The sequence below is a fragment of the Poromitra crassiceps genome (genome assembly GCF_964638095.1).
Source record: "Poromitra crassiceps genome assembly, chromosome: 16".
NCBI classification, from domain to species: domain Eukaryota; kingdom Metazoa; phylum Chordata; class Actinopteri; order Beryciformes; family Melamphaidae; genus Poromitra; species Poromitra crassiceps.
Window position 1 is genome coordinate 29,003,055 of NC_139645.1, and position 16,990 is coordinate 29,020,044.

General features: G+C 43.5%; 1 protein-coding gene across 1 annotated transcript in view; it reads right to left on the minus strand.

The window, feature by feature from the left end:
- LOC310791567 (protein NLRC3-like) overlaps nucleotides 1–16,990 on the minus strand; it is a gene marked incomplete at both ends in the record, with an annotated part of 33,454 nt that overhangs the window by 5,875 nt on the left and 10,589 nt on the right. Inside the window, 5 exons of the mRNA XM_083653234.1 lie at nucleotides 1,743–1,916; nucleotides 2,125–2,298; nucleotides 10,454–12,242; nucleotides 12,584–12,812; nucleotides 14,796–14,874. Coding sequence (XP_083509360.1) covers nucleotides 1,743–1,916; nucleotides 2,125–2,298; nucleotides 10,454–12,242; nucleotides 12,584–12,812; nucleotides 14,796–14,874 — 2,445 coding nt within the window. The remainder of the gene's footprint in view (nucleotides 1–1,742; nucleotides 1,917–2,124; nucleotides 2,299–10,453; nucleotides 12,243–12,583; nucleotides 12,813–14,795; nucleotides 14,875–16,990) is intronic.

Consider the following 16,990-nt stretch of genomic DNA (forward strand, 5'->3'; position numbering starts at 1 on the left):
CCTCTCTACTGTCCTCATCGACGACAACATCAGGTGTATTAGCTGTCACATTTGAGAAGATGTCATAATCAGTATTACACAGTTTGAACATGACAGTTGAAACACGGAGTGTTTGTAGATTTTAACAGAGGATGGCACATATTACCTTGTGTGTCTAACTAGCAGGGCAACAATTCTATCATTTGAAAAGGAAAAAAGTCTGCACTCTGGAGCATACTTAAGACTTAGAGGAGTTTTATTGATAACGTTTCGGTTCAACAACCTTCATCAGAATGAAGGAAACAATTCTGAAACAATTCTATCATGCCTTGCAATGTACATTCCCTTATATACAAAGCAACCATTCAGAATATGGGACATGGATTCAATGAAAGTGTTAGGATACCAGAGAGAGAGATTGAGCCTGGTTGGGAGGACTTGTAATCTGAATTTAACTATAAAAATGACTTTGTCCTCATCAACTGCAGGATTCTTAAGTATTGAGTGTGAAACATTATGATCTGCAGCACGGAGGCAAGCAAGCTTTCCCTGTCATTTTAAACCAGGCCAATGCTGTTTCTGTCTCTGTTGTAACCTTACACGGAGCCCCACACACTCCCCACACAGACGCTCACATACACACACACACACACACACACACACACACACACACACACACACACACACACACACACACACACACACACACACACACACAGGTTGTGATAATGCAAAAATTGTCTGTAATTGCCCTGGGGGGGCATATGGCCCCCTCGAGGTTTCATCCAAGTTTTCCTAAGTTTTTCTTTCTGGTAATTCTTCCTCTTGTGCATTTAGAGTGACTCTGCATTTTGAGTCACTGGCCTCTATTCTCACGATCATTTCGCAACATCTAAAGGCCAAAAGGGGTTGTACTAAGTTCCTTAATTATTCATAGGTGTGTTCTGGCTGTAACATGAACTGAACCAATCAGAGTGTCATCTGTCATTCCCTTAAGACCCAGGACATGCTCCTGCCCCATGGCACATTGTTATTCAAATGGGGGATTCAGCAAGTCGAAGAAATGTGCGTCATGGCCATAATATGAAATAATCAGGAATTTTTGTGGCAGATTGACAGCTCACCACCTAAAATGAGTCTGGTGTCAGCTTTAATTAAATGCATTGATTTAACCATGCAATCAGTGCTGGCCAATCAAGCCTCTAGGCAAAACTATAAATGATGGCCATCCACATGTTTATCAACTAATTCACATGGTTGCCAACTCACTTTACAAACTCCAAAACTAATATGCCCATTGTTATTGCCACACAATAGTATTAACCCGTTTCTCTATCAATAGCCTAACCATATTAGAGTTTAGGAATAACGTGGGGAGCGGGAGACACTCATTTTAATTAACAGGGTTTCATACAGTGAGGTTGTTTCCAAGCATCAACCAAAACAGCATTTTCATTTCAGCAAAAGGGAAATTATAAAATCTGGATTACAGCTTGTACTCGATAAGATGGTAATGCGCACGACCACACCTTCTTTTAAGACCATGGGCGCACAGATGAGCTGTGGACATTTGCCTTCAGATCTAGCTAGACACATTCCCTGTAAAGTCCTTAGACACATGTTTGTGATTTAGTGCTATATAAATAAATAAATCTCTCTTTCAACTTTCCAATAAGAGTTCTCCACTCACTTCACTGATATATTGTGCTTATAAACCAGCATTTAGAGTTTGTCATCTATTGAACAGTATCAGTAATACTTACCTGAGAGTATCCAGTCTACAGTGTGGACTCCCAAGTCCAACAGAGAGCAGTTTCACTCCTGAATCCTGCAAGTCGTTGTTACTCAGGTCCAGCTCTCTCAGACTAGAGGACTGGGAGTTGAGAAGTGATGCCAACTGCTGACAGCATTTCTCTGTCAGCTTGTTTTGATTCAACCTGACAAAATACATATTTATTCATTTGTTGTGTCACAGATCAAACATACCCACCCTTTTAAATAAAATTAACAGAGTAGAAAATAATACAACATAATACATTCAGGGTTTATAACACAACACTGATTTTATTTGACCACAAATAAACCAGCATGCAATGATGTAGTTAAAATATATTGTTACACAAAACCATAATACTTTGATCTGACCTGAGAGTCTCCAGTCTACAGTGTGGACTCTCCAGTCCAGCACAGAGCAGCATCAATCCTGAATCCTGTATGTAATTGTTACTCAGGTCCAGGTCTCTCAGATTAGAGGACTGGGAGCTAAGAACTGAGGCTAGAGCTTCACAGCTTCTCTCTGCCAGCTGACAGCCACTCAGCCTGAAGGAGAATTAGTGGGAAATTAAGAAACAAAATCAATAACATTGAAAGTATTTATCTCCTGTATAAAATATTGTGTCATCTATATCTATTAGGGCTGTCAAAGTTAACGCGATGATGTGTTAACACAAATTCCTTTTAACACCACTATTCTTTTTGACCCGCGATTAACCATGTTCTGTGATGTTTGACTGTTGGCCTGCCCCCTAGTTTGGGAAATCAGGAAGCGATGCAGTAACATTGTTGATGGCAAACAGAAACAAACTTCTGTGAGCAGAAGTGGATAAAGAATAGGGTATTTTGAATGGCATGCTCGGCTTCAAAGCCCTGCCAGATGGTTCTCTCGACAAGACCAAAGTTATTTACATTACATTTACATTACATTACGATTACGTCATTTGGCAGATGCTTTTATCCAAAGCGACTTACAATAACACATTTTTGTCAGCAATAGAGCAATCAACTATGCAACACAATCTCTGACAACTACAACTTCTGAAGGAATAGTGGTAAAGTTTAGTTTAGGTTATTATTATTATTATTATTTTATTATAGAGAGAGAGAGAGAGAGAGAGAGAGAGAGAGAGAGAGAGAGAGAAAGAAGTTAGTTTCAAGAAGGGCCCAGATGGACCCTGAAAAGGTGTGTCTTTAGTCTTTGCCGAAAGATCGGCAGTGATTCGGGCGTCGTTCCACCATTGTGGTGCCAGGGACGAGAAGAGTCGCGAACGGGATGAGCGACTTTTGAGCCCCCATAGCGGAGGAGGGGCGAGGTGTCCTGCACTGGTGGAGGAGAGGAGGGAAAGGTGAAAGATTTGGAGCCTGACCATAGATTGTAAGTACAGGGGGGCTGTCTGGTGTACTGCCCTGTAGGCCAGAACCAGTGTTTTGAATTTAATGAGTGCCGTGATGGGAAGCCAGTGAAGGTCACGGAAGAGGGGAGTGACATGACGGCTGACATGGGGCGGCTGTGACAGGGCTGTAGCTCAGGAGGTAGAGCGGGTCGTCCACTAATCACTTTGGATGAAAGAGGTCGGTGGTTCGATTACCGCCTCCTCCAGTCTGCATGTCGAAGTGTCCTTGGGCAAGATACTGAACCCCAAATTGCTCCTGATGGTGTGCCAGCACCCTGCGTGGTAACCTGCCGCCATCGGTGTGTGAATGGGTGAATGTACCTACTGATTGTAAAGCGCTTTGGATAAAAGCGCTATATAAATGCAGGCCATTTACCATTTACATGAGAGAATTTGGGTTGGTTTAAAACCAAACGGGCTGCAGCGTTCTGAATGAGCTGAAGTGGACGGATGTCAGCGGCAGGAAGGCCAGCCAGAAGCACGTTGCAGTAGTCCAGGCGGGAGATGATAAGTGACTGGACCAGGAGTTGTGTGCCTGGTGAGAAACGGGCAGATTTTGCGGATGTTGTACAGGGAGAACCTACAGGAGCGTGCTGTCGCAGCAATGTAGGCCGAGCAATATTTGCATTTACTGTCGATGTGAATTGAGTTACCACCGGAGTATGTCTAGTCTCAAATACCACTTGCTGGCCAAGCACACAGCTGATGCAGAGAGCCCTCTTCCCCCTCGCTTAGAGACCAGCTGAAATGGGTCTCAGAGAGGGTCTGTGGGACATAGCCAACTGAAAACAAACATTGCTCTCGCTGAAACAGTGTAAAGTGGGAGGGAGTTATGTTGGCCAATCCTGGCACTTGTATGGCGTGTTCTGCCCCCAAATCCAGTGGGATTCAGTGTGTTCTTCCCCATTGTGAGTGGGATCTGCAGAGAACTGGGCATCTGGCGGCCTTCGTGCAGACTTCCATTTTCAAAGCAGAGGCAGAGCACTGACGCCCACCTTGAAATGTCTGAGGGGCTGGGGTAAGAGCCCTGGTAAATAACGATATTCCTGGAATGCGAGTTTAACGAACCAGTTACATGTCCTTAGCATTGTATATTAAATGAAGACATTACCATTTTATTTTGTGCGTTACATACTTTTTGGCCAAATTTATGATCATTTATGGGCTAGAAAAGAGCCCATTTAGGCACTAGGCAGCCATCTTGCCTGTTCAGAATTTTCTCCTCACAACAGCTTTCATGTCGTGATATGACCAATCATGGTTGAAATGGGCATTTGATAGTACTAAATGACGTCGGCAAACTGTAGATGAAAGTTATGAATGAACACTTGATAAATTAACTCTTGATGTGACATTTTTTGGAAGGCCCACATGGATATTGTGTGCCTTAGTCAGACAGAGGTAAAAACACTAATATTATGTCCGTTATGTTATGCATTTGTTTGTTTGTTTAGCAGCAGCATGTTAACTCAATGTGTTTTCTTGTAGACACTGACTGCCACTGATGTTTAGTTTTCTTTAGTTTATATGTACAGTTTTGGTTTATTTTGTGCTGTTCACTTCCAGCCCTTGTGGCTTATGATTAATCTTTCCCCCAAGAAGATAGTTGGCTAAAACGGTTGTAGCTACCTCTGGTGCTAACACTGGTTCTCTTTCTCTGTATGAGTGCTGTGGGACCGGGGCGTGGACGCTCAGTTGGTGGGGGGTTCAGTGATAGAGGCTCACCAGTCACCTATGCTTCATAGTCCTCCCCTGTGCGTCTGTGGTAACTTTGCACTTTATTATTTGGATTGCATTCCCTTATTGATTTTCCCTCACCTTGTGGTGGGTGTGTGTGTGTGTGTGTGTGTGTGTGTGTGTGTGTGTGTGTGTGTGTGTGTGTGCGTGTGCGTGTGTGTGTGTGCATGTGTGTGCGTGTGCGTGTGCGTGTGCGTGTGTGTGTGTGCATGTGTGTTTGTGTGGACGCGGGGGGCTTTGTGAGTACTCTACCCCGGCCTATTTTCAGAATCAGAATCACTTTTATTGCCACAGTATGCAAGTTACATACGAGGAATTTGTCTTAGTGTCTGTATGCAGCGTAGCGGTCACATCACTAAAGACAATCACAAAGTTGCAAGTGCAACTCTGTGCAACTCTACTTGCCCTCTACCGCCATCATTATTCAGCAGCACTTATTTTATATTGTAAATCATATTGCAGAGTATATTTGCATATTTATTTCTTTATAGCTCTTAATTGAAAAGAATAATACAATCGTTGTTTTGACTGTTCTACCATCTGTAAGAGCCAATAAATGTAATCTTGGGGGAATCCTTGTCTCAGTCCACCTGGTTTGAGTATTAATTGAGTGCCATGGACGTCCTTCGACGTCCAATTAAATAGTGACGTAGAGTGCCACGGACGTCCTTCGACGTCCAATGCGTTTTTTGACGGTGGGACGTCGATCAAAGCCTTCCGCAGCTCCTGTACAACTATAGCTAATGGAGGTCTATAACCTATTTTACAGAACCCTTAGGTGGCGACAGTGCTCTCCAGATTACAGAAATGTCAGGAATACACAGCCTGAAATAGCCTTGATCAAAGAGAACCCGCTCATGCTGCAGTCCAGAGCCATGTAGATTGTTCTGGCTGCAACTGACGGTGCGTGCGAACACAGTCAATCCGCGCACACAACTGAGTCCTTCTGCCTCTGTCTGTCTGTCAGCATAGTTTCTCCACATGATTAGCCGCTAGAAAAGCAGCAGCGCGACACTGAAAAGCCAAACCTTTCACTGCAGTCCGCGTGTGGCTTCTCCATGTTGCGCTGCCTGGGAGGCGGCGCACCAAAAGCATTCCGAAAATAGACGCTTGGTGCGAGGCTGTGTGTTACTAGTGTGGGGAGGAGTTTTCAGCTGAGGGGGGGGGAGGGGGGGTGGGGCACGCAGGGCAGGACACAACTACACCACATCACTACATCAGAAAATATTATCTAGAGTCAGTGAATGTGCTTGAAATGCTGCATTTCACAAAAGGCTGAATATCTCAGCTTATAATTTGAAATGCCTGAAAACGCTGAAAACAACCTATCTTCTCCGGCTCATAACTAAAGAACGGAAAATGGTATCAATAAACTTTTTTTTGCTGATGATACAATAGAGTCTCCTTATTCTTTTTGCGTGTTCGGTGTTTACATAGTAATATCACACAATATTCTGTGGGCCTCGAGAAATCACTGAAAACGCTCTGAAAACTCTGGCACTGGGAGCGTCCGTTCTCCAAAAGTGGCTGGCACTCAATGAGTTAAAGGGTCAGTCTACCCTAAATTGTTTTTAAGGTGATTTCAGTCCTTGCCACGCCCTGGCCACACATTCGTGCAATTTCAGGGAAAGGGGTTATTGTATCACTGACCGACACAACTTTCTCAAAGTAATCTACTGTTAATATAACACCACAGACCTGGAACTATGGTCGGGAATTATGTAATAAAATCATGACAAACAAATTCTCATTTTTAAATCAAAGTGTGTTTTTTCTGCATTGTAGGCTAGCTGAAAATCAACGTAGCATTCTGAAGAGAGGGGAGAGAGCCCGTATCTGTTTGTTTGATTGATTGATTGATTGATTGATTGAATTATTTATTGAACAGAAATAACAGCATACAAAATGCATACAGTTCCAACTCTGTCAATGGGACAGGCACAAGAAAGCTCAAGAGCTTGTTTCCATTGTGGTCCCAGGAGTGTGTGTGTATAATGTAGGTCAGTGCATGACAATGTGTGCAAATGTATGCCTGTGTGCAAAAACATAAAACATGAAGAAAACAATATGTACATTCATACACAAAAACAGATAGCAATATAACCTAATCTAACCTAATGGGGGGCACCTATAAAAGGTCACTCTAAGGCCCAATCCCAATTCCTATCTTAACCCTCAATCTTAACCCTCAGTCTCAAAAATGCGCACTCCCGCGAAGTGCTAGTGCTGTCCCGATTCTCAGTGTGTTGAGTTAAGGGTGAAGTTTAAGGGTTGTATGGCCCTTACTTTTGAGATTTTCCAGGACCACCCTTGGCAGTGAGTGCGATCCCAGAATCCCTTGCGTGTCATCAGCTAGATCCATTCAGATGGAAGATGGCGGCGAAAGGAGGAAAAAAGCAGCCCTACAAAGTTAAGTATTTCCTTGTTAATAGAGATGTAAAAATTACGATAACCATTGTATTAGCTTAGTTTAATGTCATTTTATGGATTTCCGTTTTGGAATCCTAACAACAATTGTTGTTGCTAACTATCGATAGTCAGTAGCCGTGCTGGTGCGGTCAAGCCATATTATTATTATATTATATTATATAACATTGTTAACGTTGTTACGAAATGCCATAATTCTCGGTGGTAACGTCGTTGTTGAGTTGTTTTTATCAAGATACAGCCTACGTGTAATGTTTGCATGGACATTTTCGTAAGATGACCGGGCTAGTGTTATCTCCCAGGCTACGCACCACAAAACAAGTGGGGGCTAGAATGACCGTGCTTTCCGACGTGAGGGCTGGCTTGACTGCAGTGTTTATCTAATGATAGATCGTTAGATAAAAAGCATGGGAGATAACTGCAAACTATTATCACATGAACACGGTAGTCAGTAGTTACAACATCCAGCAGTGCCGATAACATGTTTCGGTTTAACTGGTGACCGTGTTAACTCGGCTACGTTGCAATGTTAGCAATGTTATAATATAATATAATAATAATAATAATAATATGGCTTGACCGCACCAGCACGGCTCCTGACTATCGATAGTTAGCAACAACAAATGTGTTAGGCTCCAAAACGGAAATCCATAAAATGACATTTAATCTAAGATAATACAGTACAATGGTTATCGTAATTTCTACATCTATATTATCAAGGAAATATTTGTAGGGATGCTTTTTTCCTCTTCTTTTGAATTGACAGACTGGATCCGGAGCTTTGGCATATTGCTGCCCCCCACAGTCTGAAGACGTATCTGCCTTTAAGGGCTGTCCCATTTTAAAGTCGCAAGATAGCCCTTAACACTTAGTTTTGAGGGCTACTAAGATTGAGGGTTGAGCTTGAGGGTTAAGATTGAGGGTTAAGAAAAGAATTGGGATTGGGCATAAGACCTTTTTGTATAAGACCATTTTTAAAGCATTATAAGATTAATAAAAGGTCAATCTAAGACCATTTTGTATAAAACCATTTTTTTGACATCTGTGTGTGATAGATAGAACATGTATGGTATGAAGTATGGTATATTGTTTATTTTTTCACCTATTATTTATTCTATTCCGCTAAGAGCTTGCTAAGAGTGCTAAGAGCTGCTCACCTCAGTCTGACGGCGGGGACACACCAGTACGCGGAACTTGCGCGTATACGCCGCGCAGCGCACCTCCGCGCAGAAGGCGCTTAAAGTGTCCACACAGAGAATGCAGCTCACTTTGCGCGCTCTGCTCGTCCGCTATATATTTTGCCCCAGATCTACTGTCTTCGTTGTAGTAAATAACGACAAAAATATATAAAGTAATATGTTTGGGATAACTGTTAATGGCTACTGTACATTCGGCGTTATAAAATGCAATCATATTTAAGTCTGTTCTCCTCCCGTTTTCCCAGTGCGTGCTGTAGGGAGAAGGCGAGTCCTAGCTCTCTACTTGTTGCTCCGCAGGCAACGAGCCCCTCGAAGCCGCCCCCCCCCCCCCCCCCCCTCTCCAACTGCTCTTTCTCTCTTTTCACACTTCCAAAGGGGCAATCAACAACGTAAATAAACATTATTTCACTTTGAAATTGGTTTTATTTGACGAATGTCCGGTTTCGGAGTTCCTGTCTGCACTGATCTGATCTGTTCTGCTTGACAGAGTCGCTCACGGGCACAGACGGCCGCGCAGGAAAATAGAAATCCAGGCTGAGTTGCGCGCCCTGAGCGTCTGCTGAGCTGAGCTGAGCTGCGCGCTGCGCACAATTCGGTGTGGACTGACAGATCTGTTAACATGGTGTCCTAATGAAAACTGGCTGCGCACAAGGTCGCGAATGGTCGTGCCACGCAGCTTACGTGCAGGAGTCACATGCGGTGTGTTTTCACCGTGAGGCTGAGGTGAGGAGGAGAGGCCTGCACACCCAGAACAACCAGCTGAGCCACCTAAGAAAAGATCAGCTCTCATGGTCCCAGGGTCTTCATCTGATGAAGAGGACTGTATTGAGAACTGTGTGGAGGGCTACAGGATGGAGCCCATTGGTATGGAGGACTGTCCCCAGCAGTGGTGGTCCAAACGTGAAGGACTTGGCAACACCTGCTACATCCGTACCATGTGAGAGGTTGTTTTCACTGTCTGGGCATGTTCTTCAGAAGTTCTTCAGAAGAAGCGAGTCCCAAAATGTAAACAGGCTTGTCTGTTTGAGCAACTAGCTCAGTGCAAAGAAAGTAAAGGGGACAGCTCATGTACCGTATGCCAAAGGTTCTTTCACGAGGGACCCCTAAACTGACAAAGATTAGATCACGGACCCACATTTGATAGGACTTTGTCCCACGGTCCCCCATATGATAATAAGATTGATGCTTTTAGATGTTTTATTACAGAAAGTGTATAAAACCAATACCCAAAATAGTCATTGTGTTACTTATGAATGGAATTATAGCGCAAATAAATTAACCCCCTTTTGGCTGGGGACCCCGTGGAACCCCCTCAAGGACCCCTGGGGGTCCCAGGACCCCCATTTGAGAACCACTGCTGTATGCTGTAGTTGTTCTTGTCTTTGGGCTTGTTTTGCCTTTGTTGTGTTTCCATGTTCATTTTGTCTGGAAAAAAGAGAAGGGAAGGAGGCTGGGAGCCTCTGCTGAACACAACAGAACAGCCAAAGAGAGAGAAGCATAGCCTGTTTTATCCAAAGAAATGAATGTATAGGTTATAGCCTAACTGCACTATATAGTTTGAGTCTTAGTTATGTACTACACTCCCCACTGTTTCATCATGCACACTTTATTTTTAGTTTAAATTTATTTGTTGTTTGTTTTGATCCCACATAGTAGAAGGGGATGTTTTTGTAAAGCTTTATTTTCCCTATGTGAGGTTGGACACAATGGCATTGTGTGAGATTATTTGTTTTAAGTGTCAAGGTTCCAGGGAATGATCTTTGAGTAATGGAAATTTTAGCTGACCAATGAACTTGTTGTACAATGTGTCTGTTGTTGTCATGCATGGGTTCCATCATTTTGTGTGTGTAATGGCTGCGTAAAAACAGAGGATGTTGAGTTAACTCGATTAAATATTTTAAACATTTGACAGCCCTAACTTCTATTCATTTATCTACTTACACAGATTTATTGGATACTTTGACCACTGGAAGCAGCCTCAGAAGAGCCTCCTCTGAAGCAGAGTATTTACTCAGGTCAAACACGTTCAGCTCTTCTTCTGATGACAGTAAGATGAAGACCAGAGCTGACCACTGAGCAGGGGAGAGGTAATCTGGGTTGAGACTTCCTGATCTCAGGTACTGTTGGATCTCCTCCACTAGAGAACGGTCATTCAGCTCATTCAGACAGTGGAACAGATTGATGCTTCTCTCTGGAGAGAGATTCTCTTTGATCTTCTCTTGGATGTACTGGACTGTTTCCCGATTGGTGTGTGGCCTACTTCCTCTCTGTGTCATCAGGCCTCGTATGAGAGGCTGATTGGTCTGCAGTGAAAGACCCAGGAGGAAGCGGAGGAACAAGTCCAGGTGTCCATTTGGACTCTGTAAGGCCTTGTCCACAGCAGTGTGGTAGATGTGTTTTACTTCAGATCTCTGGTGTAATACCATGGACGGAGGGGAGGTTAACGGTTCTTCACTCAGTAAATTAACATCATTGTTTATGAATGTCAGAAAGACATAAAGAGCAGCCAGGAACTCCTGGATGCTCAGATGGACAAAGCAGAAGACCTGGTCCTGGTACAGCCCACGCTCCTCTTTAAAGATCTGTGTGAATACTCCTGAGTACACTGAGGCTGCTGTGATATCAATGCCACACTCTGTCAGGTCGGCTTCATAGAAGATCAGGTTGCCTTTCTTCAACTGCTCAAAAGCCAGTTTTCCCAGAGAGAGAATCATCTTCCTGTTCTTTCGATTCCACGCTGGATCTGACTCGGTTCTCCCATGATACTTTACATTCCTCTGTATGGACTGAACTATGAGGAAGTGGATGTACATCTCAGTCAGGGTCTTCGGCAGCTCTCCTCTCTCATCTGTTCTCAACACATGGTCAAGAACTGTAGCAGTGATCCAGCAGAAGACTGGGATGTGGCACATGATGTGGAGGCTCCGTGAAGTCTTGGTGTGGGAGATGATTCTGCTGGCCTGCTGCTCATCTCTGAATCTCTTCTTGAAGTACTCTTCCTTTTGTGGGTCAGTGAAGCCTCTCACCTCCGTCACCATGTCAATGCACTCAGGAGGGATCTGATTGGCTGCTGCAGGTCGTGTGGTCATCCAGAGGCGAGCAAAGGGAAGAAGTTTCCCCTTGATGAGGTTTGTCAGCAGCACGTCCACTGAGGTCGACTCTGTGACATCAGTCACAATCTTGTTCTTCTTGAAGTTTAGAGGAAGTCGACACTCATCCAGACCATCAAAGATTAACACAATCTGGAACTTGTCAAACCTGCAGATTCCTGCTTCTTTGATCTCAGGAAAGAAGCGATGAATAAGTTCCACCAAGCTGAACTCTTTATCTTTCAGCAGATTCAGCTCTCGGAAAGTGAATGGAAATATGAACTGTATATCCTGGTTGGATTTGTCTTCAGCACAGTCCAGAGTGAACTTCTGTGTTAAGACTGTTTTCCCAATGCCAGCCACTCCCTTTGTCATCAATGTTCTAACTGGTTTATCTCTAAAGATATCGTCACATTTGATCGGTGTTTCTGGTCTTGCTGGTTTCCTGGATGCTGCTTCAATCTGTCTGACCTCATGTTCATCATTGACCTCTCCACTCCCTCCCTCTGTGAGGTAATGCTCTGTGTAGATCTGATTCAGAACTGTTGGGTTTCCTGCTTTAGCAATCCCTTCAAACAAACACTGAAACCTCTCCTTCAGGTTAGATTTGTGTTTACGTTGGCAAATGGCAGCAAGAGTTTCTGAATGAAATAACAAAATAATTGATTAGTGAGTGAGTGAGTGAATGAGTGTTACAGTAAATGTGATAATTTGTTAATGTTTATAAAACTGCAGCTCCTGGCATCTATTCAGCTCAGTTGATACATAGATCCTGAACGTGTTTCTCGCTCAATGTGAAAGGTAAGTGTTGTGTCGTTGTTTTCTCTTTTTTCATGTTTCTATTATCATGTGCAGCAAGACACCACATCATTTGACCAGATTGTTCATGTGTGATTTTGCTCATTGACCTTCCAATCTTGTTTTAGATATGTCTGTATTTACAGCTGCAGACAGAAAGTCAAACATGTTCAAAGATTCTTACTGCTCTGCAGACAGTCAGCCAGCTCCTCCTGCTTCATTCTCCTCAGGAAGAGCAGTGTGATGTCTAGAAAAGTCTCTCTGGTGTTCCTCCTCTGCTCTTCCTCCTCACTGTCCACCACCTCCTCATCCTCCCTCTGACTCTCTAAGCATTCTGGGGAATCTGCACTCAGAGCCCTCTGGAACGTCTTCAGCTCGTTCCTCACAAAGGTGACAATGTTCTCCTCAAGCAGCTGCAACAGAATAACATAAAAATCAAAGTTTCATAATACACGTGGAAAACAACATCAAAACCATCATGCATAGATTGAAAGCCTGTTGGTCTAAAGACTCTAACGTGGAGACTGAATGTTTGTTTTGCATTTCACTCGTTGGTGAATTAACACGTTCACTGCCAATGACGTGTTAATACGTCAAAAAAAATCCAACGGTTGACTGCCAATGACGTGTTAACACATTCACTGCCAGCCATTTTTTTTTTTACTGTAGGTAGCTTCTGCCAGAGGGTTTTTTTGAGGATTCTGGCTCATCTTTCAAGAGCCGAGGATTCTTTTCTGCTAAGATTTTGTGAACACAAAATATCTCAAAAGAACTAATAGAATGTGTGCTTTCTCTGTCTAAAAGAGTTAGTTTGTAGAGTTAGTAGTTATGTAGGCATTAGCACTTGAATACAGCATGGTTTCAGCGTCTGAAAATTTAAGCTGAGATAAATAGCTTTTTGTGAAATTCGATAGAACAGTCACTTTAACCATTCATTTTTGGCATCAGTAAGACGTCAGACATCTAAACAATAGTTTTGAACAGTAATTTCCTCCATAACAGCAGGAAACACCCCTCTCCTTCAAACTCCTCCCTCCGTGTGTGTTCTTCTTGGCTGCAGCGGGCGTGTCACAAGCGAGTTTTTGCTGCTGCTGCTGCTGCTCCTGTCTGCTGGCGGCCGCTGGGCAAGTCTGGATGGGCTCGCTCGTTTCTTGGGGTTTCGGTTGAGAGCTTTGATGAAGCTTTTGCGATTCTGGTCTTATTTATGCTGTGTGTTTCAAAGTGTGTTGCACCCATAATCTATTATGCAAATTTGCAATCCCCCACCGCCAGCAACCAGCGCGAAAACGAAAGCGTTTTCGCCAATCCATTTTACAGTATGAGAATGGTTTCATCGCGCGTTCCCCTGCAGTTTTGGCTCTGCTTTTTCTAGTGTGGAGAGCACTGTCGCCACTTAGTGGGTCGGTGGAATGGGTTGTACACGTTCGGTGGCTCCCATATTTATATAGGAGATGTAAAAGGCTTAGATGCACGTCCCACCGTCAATTTTTTTTTTTTTTTTTTGACGTATTAACACGTCATTGGCAGTCAACCGTTGGATTTTTTTTGACGTATCAACACGTCATTGGCAGTGAACGTGTTAATACAAAAAAAAAAAAAAAAAAATTTGACGGTGGGATGTGCATCTAGTCCTCTCTCTCTCTCTCTCGGGACTAGTGTGAGAGAGAGCACAGAGAGAGACACACAGCCGCAACGAACACATGCACACACACACACACACACACACACACACACACACACACACACACAACCCTCTCAAGCCCTCGTGTTCGACACACGCACTGGATCTCTCTTTCTCCGTTTCCCTCCCCCCCTCTCTCTCGCGCTCTCTCTCTCGGAGGAGATAAATGTCCCTGCTGCAGACGGACACGCCCACACATTCCGCGGGAGAAAATACACTCTAAAAAATAATCGATTCTCATGCGTTTTGCCACACCTGTCAAACCTAAATTTATATACTTTGCGACGTTCATCATCGTTCAAATTTGGCTGGTGGCTTATTAACATAGGGTCCTGTGATGTGATGAACTCAAAATGCTAAATAATAAAGAAATATTTCTGGTTTCCAGGGACTTTAAAGTGACTGTTCTATCGAATTTCACAAAAAGCTATTTATCTCAGCTTAAATTTTCAGACGCTGAAACCATGCTGTATTCAAGTGCTAATGCCTACATAACTACTAACTCTACAAACTAACTCTTTTAGACAGAGAAAGCACACATTCTATTAGTTCTTTTGAGATATTTTGTGTTCACATAATCTTAGCAGAAAAGAATCCTCGGGTCTTGAAAGATGAGCCAGAATCCTCAAAAAAAACCTTTGGCAGAAGCTACCTACAGTAAAAAAAAACGTCTGGCAGTGAATGTGTTAAAAGGTGATGCTGTTAATTTACACACCATGAATATAGAGTTTAGGTCTGTTTGATGCTCCTGGGCAGACTGACCACTGAGAACCTCTGACATCTCCTGCTGAACTCTGTGAGGAAACAAAACAAAAAATCAGATATTAGGTCAAGGGTCATAATAGTCATAATAATTTATATTATCTCTCTCTCCATCTCTCTCACACACACTCTCTCTCTCTCTCACACACACACACACACACACACACACACACACACACACACACACACACACACACACACACCTTAATTACATTATTTGAATTAGCTCATTCAGAGCACAGGATTCAAATGTTTTAAGGGTCTATAGTTACTAGTCCATATGCAGACATGTGCCACAGCTACGTGCCGACTTCCGGCAATGCGTGTGGTTCAAGTGACATTTTAATAAAACTGTATCTCCAAATATTTCAGGAACTGTGATTGACTTGTGTGTGAGCAAAGTAGAAAAATGGTGGGGTGGTATCCGAGGGGGTGTTAGCCGAGGTCCAGCACCAAGAGGAGGCAGAGCGATGCACAAAGGCAAACTCACAGGCTGAGCAGGGCCAGTGGACAAGATGGGAAAACCTGGAGCATCGTAGAAGCAGAAGAGTCCTGCACACTGACTTCATTTAAACAAAACTTTTATTCCATAAAAAATATGTTTTGTTTTGGCGACCTTCATCTGGTATGTGGATACAAAGACAATAGGAGCAGGGAATAGCAAGCACAACAGCTTAATTGGTGCAGGTTGCAGGGAGATTGATTGAAATTATTTATTAGGAATAACCCCTTGAGATGAACCATCTCGTTTTCAAGGGGGTCCCTAAGATATCAGATCACAGGAGTTTACAGGATCAGTGGTAGGCAACAGCACTCGCATTAGAAGTAGTTCTTCAAGTATTAATATGGGCAAAAACAGACGAGTTTCAGCCTTAAGCCATCATCACTGTAAACCACAACAAATGACAAAGGTTTGTCATTGTCAACATAAAGGATGCCAACTGCGATAAAACACCACAGAAGAAGACACACCCCACACACAGACACCCCCCAGCCCACCCCGCCCCAGACTTTCCCCACCCCTCCATACACAGACACCCACCAAGCTCCTGAAACAGATGGGGGTCGGTGGACAGGCCCTCCGGCAAGCTGTCAGAGGCTCCTGAGCGAAGGAGCAATTGTGGTTAAAAAGAAAGGACCCCGGACTGCAAGATGACCACAATACAGCAGGAGGGGTAGGTTCACGCTGCTAATGTCATAAAGCACTAATGATGTCATAAAGCAATGATGATGCCATAAATCACTGTTGAGGTCATACAGCTTATAGTGATGTCACCAGTGATGTCACTCGAGCAATTGAGGTGACATGATTGAAAAGAAAGGACCCCCAACTGGACTACAAGATAGAGCGTGAGTATAAATAGGGAGAAGAGGAGAATGGTGAGTTAAGGCAGTGAATCGCTCATGCAGGAGGTGAGAGGAGGACTATGATGACTGGACTGCAGAGACTGGACGAGTGGAGGCCAGGGTGAAGGAGATAATGGGATGTGTGGAAGCGAGAGGGAGAAAAACTGTTGATCAGTTTTTCTGAGAGAAACTGGACTAATCACAAGACTGTAATATAGGAAAAAAGTGGATGGATAAATCCAGAAGGAGGCCGTAATGCAACATAAAGGATTCCAACTGCCATAAAAACACCACAGAAGAAGAAGAAGAAGAAGAAGATACAAAGGGAGACATTTGCATGAAATACAAAATAAGGTGGGAATGGTTGGGAATAGTGGGGCTAATAGGAGAGAACACATATAAGTAGATTGAGAATTGGTCACAGCAATTTAAATGGAACACTTAGTATAATAGGGAAGCATCCAACTGGTCATTGTAGTCAGTGTCAAGTAAAGGAGACTGTGGAGCATGTTCTGATCTCATGCAGGAGATATGAAGAGGAGAGAAGGACGATGATGACTGGACTGCAGAGGCTGGATGAGTGGAGGCCAGGGTGAAGGAGATAATGGAATGTGTGGGAGCGAGAGGGGAAAAAACTGTTGATCCGTTTTTTGGGAGAAACTGGACTAATCACAAGACTGTAATAGAATAGGGAAACAGTGGATGGATAAATCCAGAAAGAGGCGGTAATGCAGGAGGGTTGGGTCACACCCTCCACACAGGAAACTGCTTGGGCAAAACAGCTTGATGCACTTGTTAAGC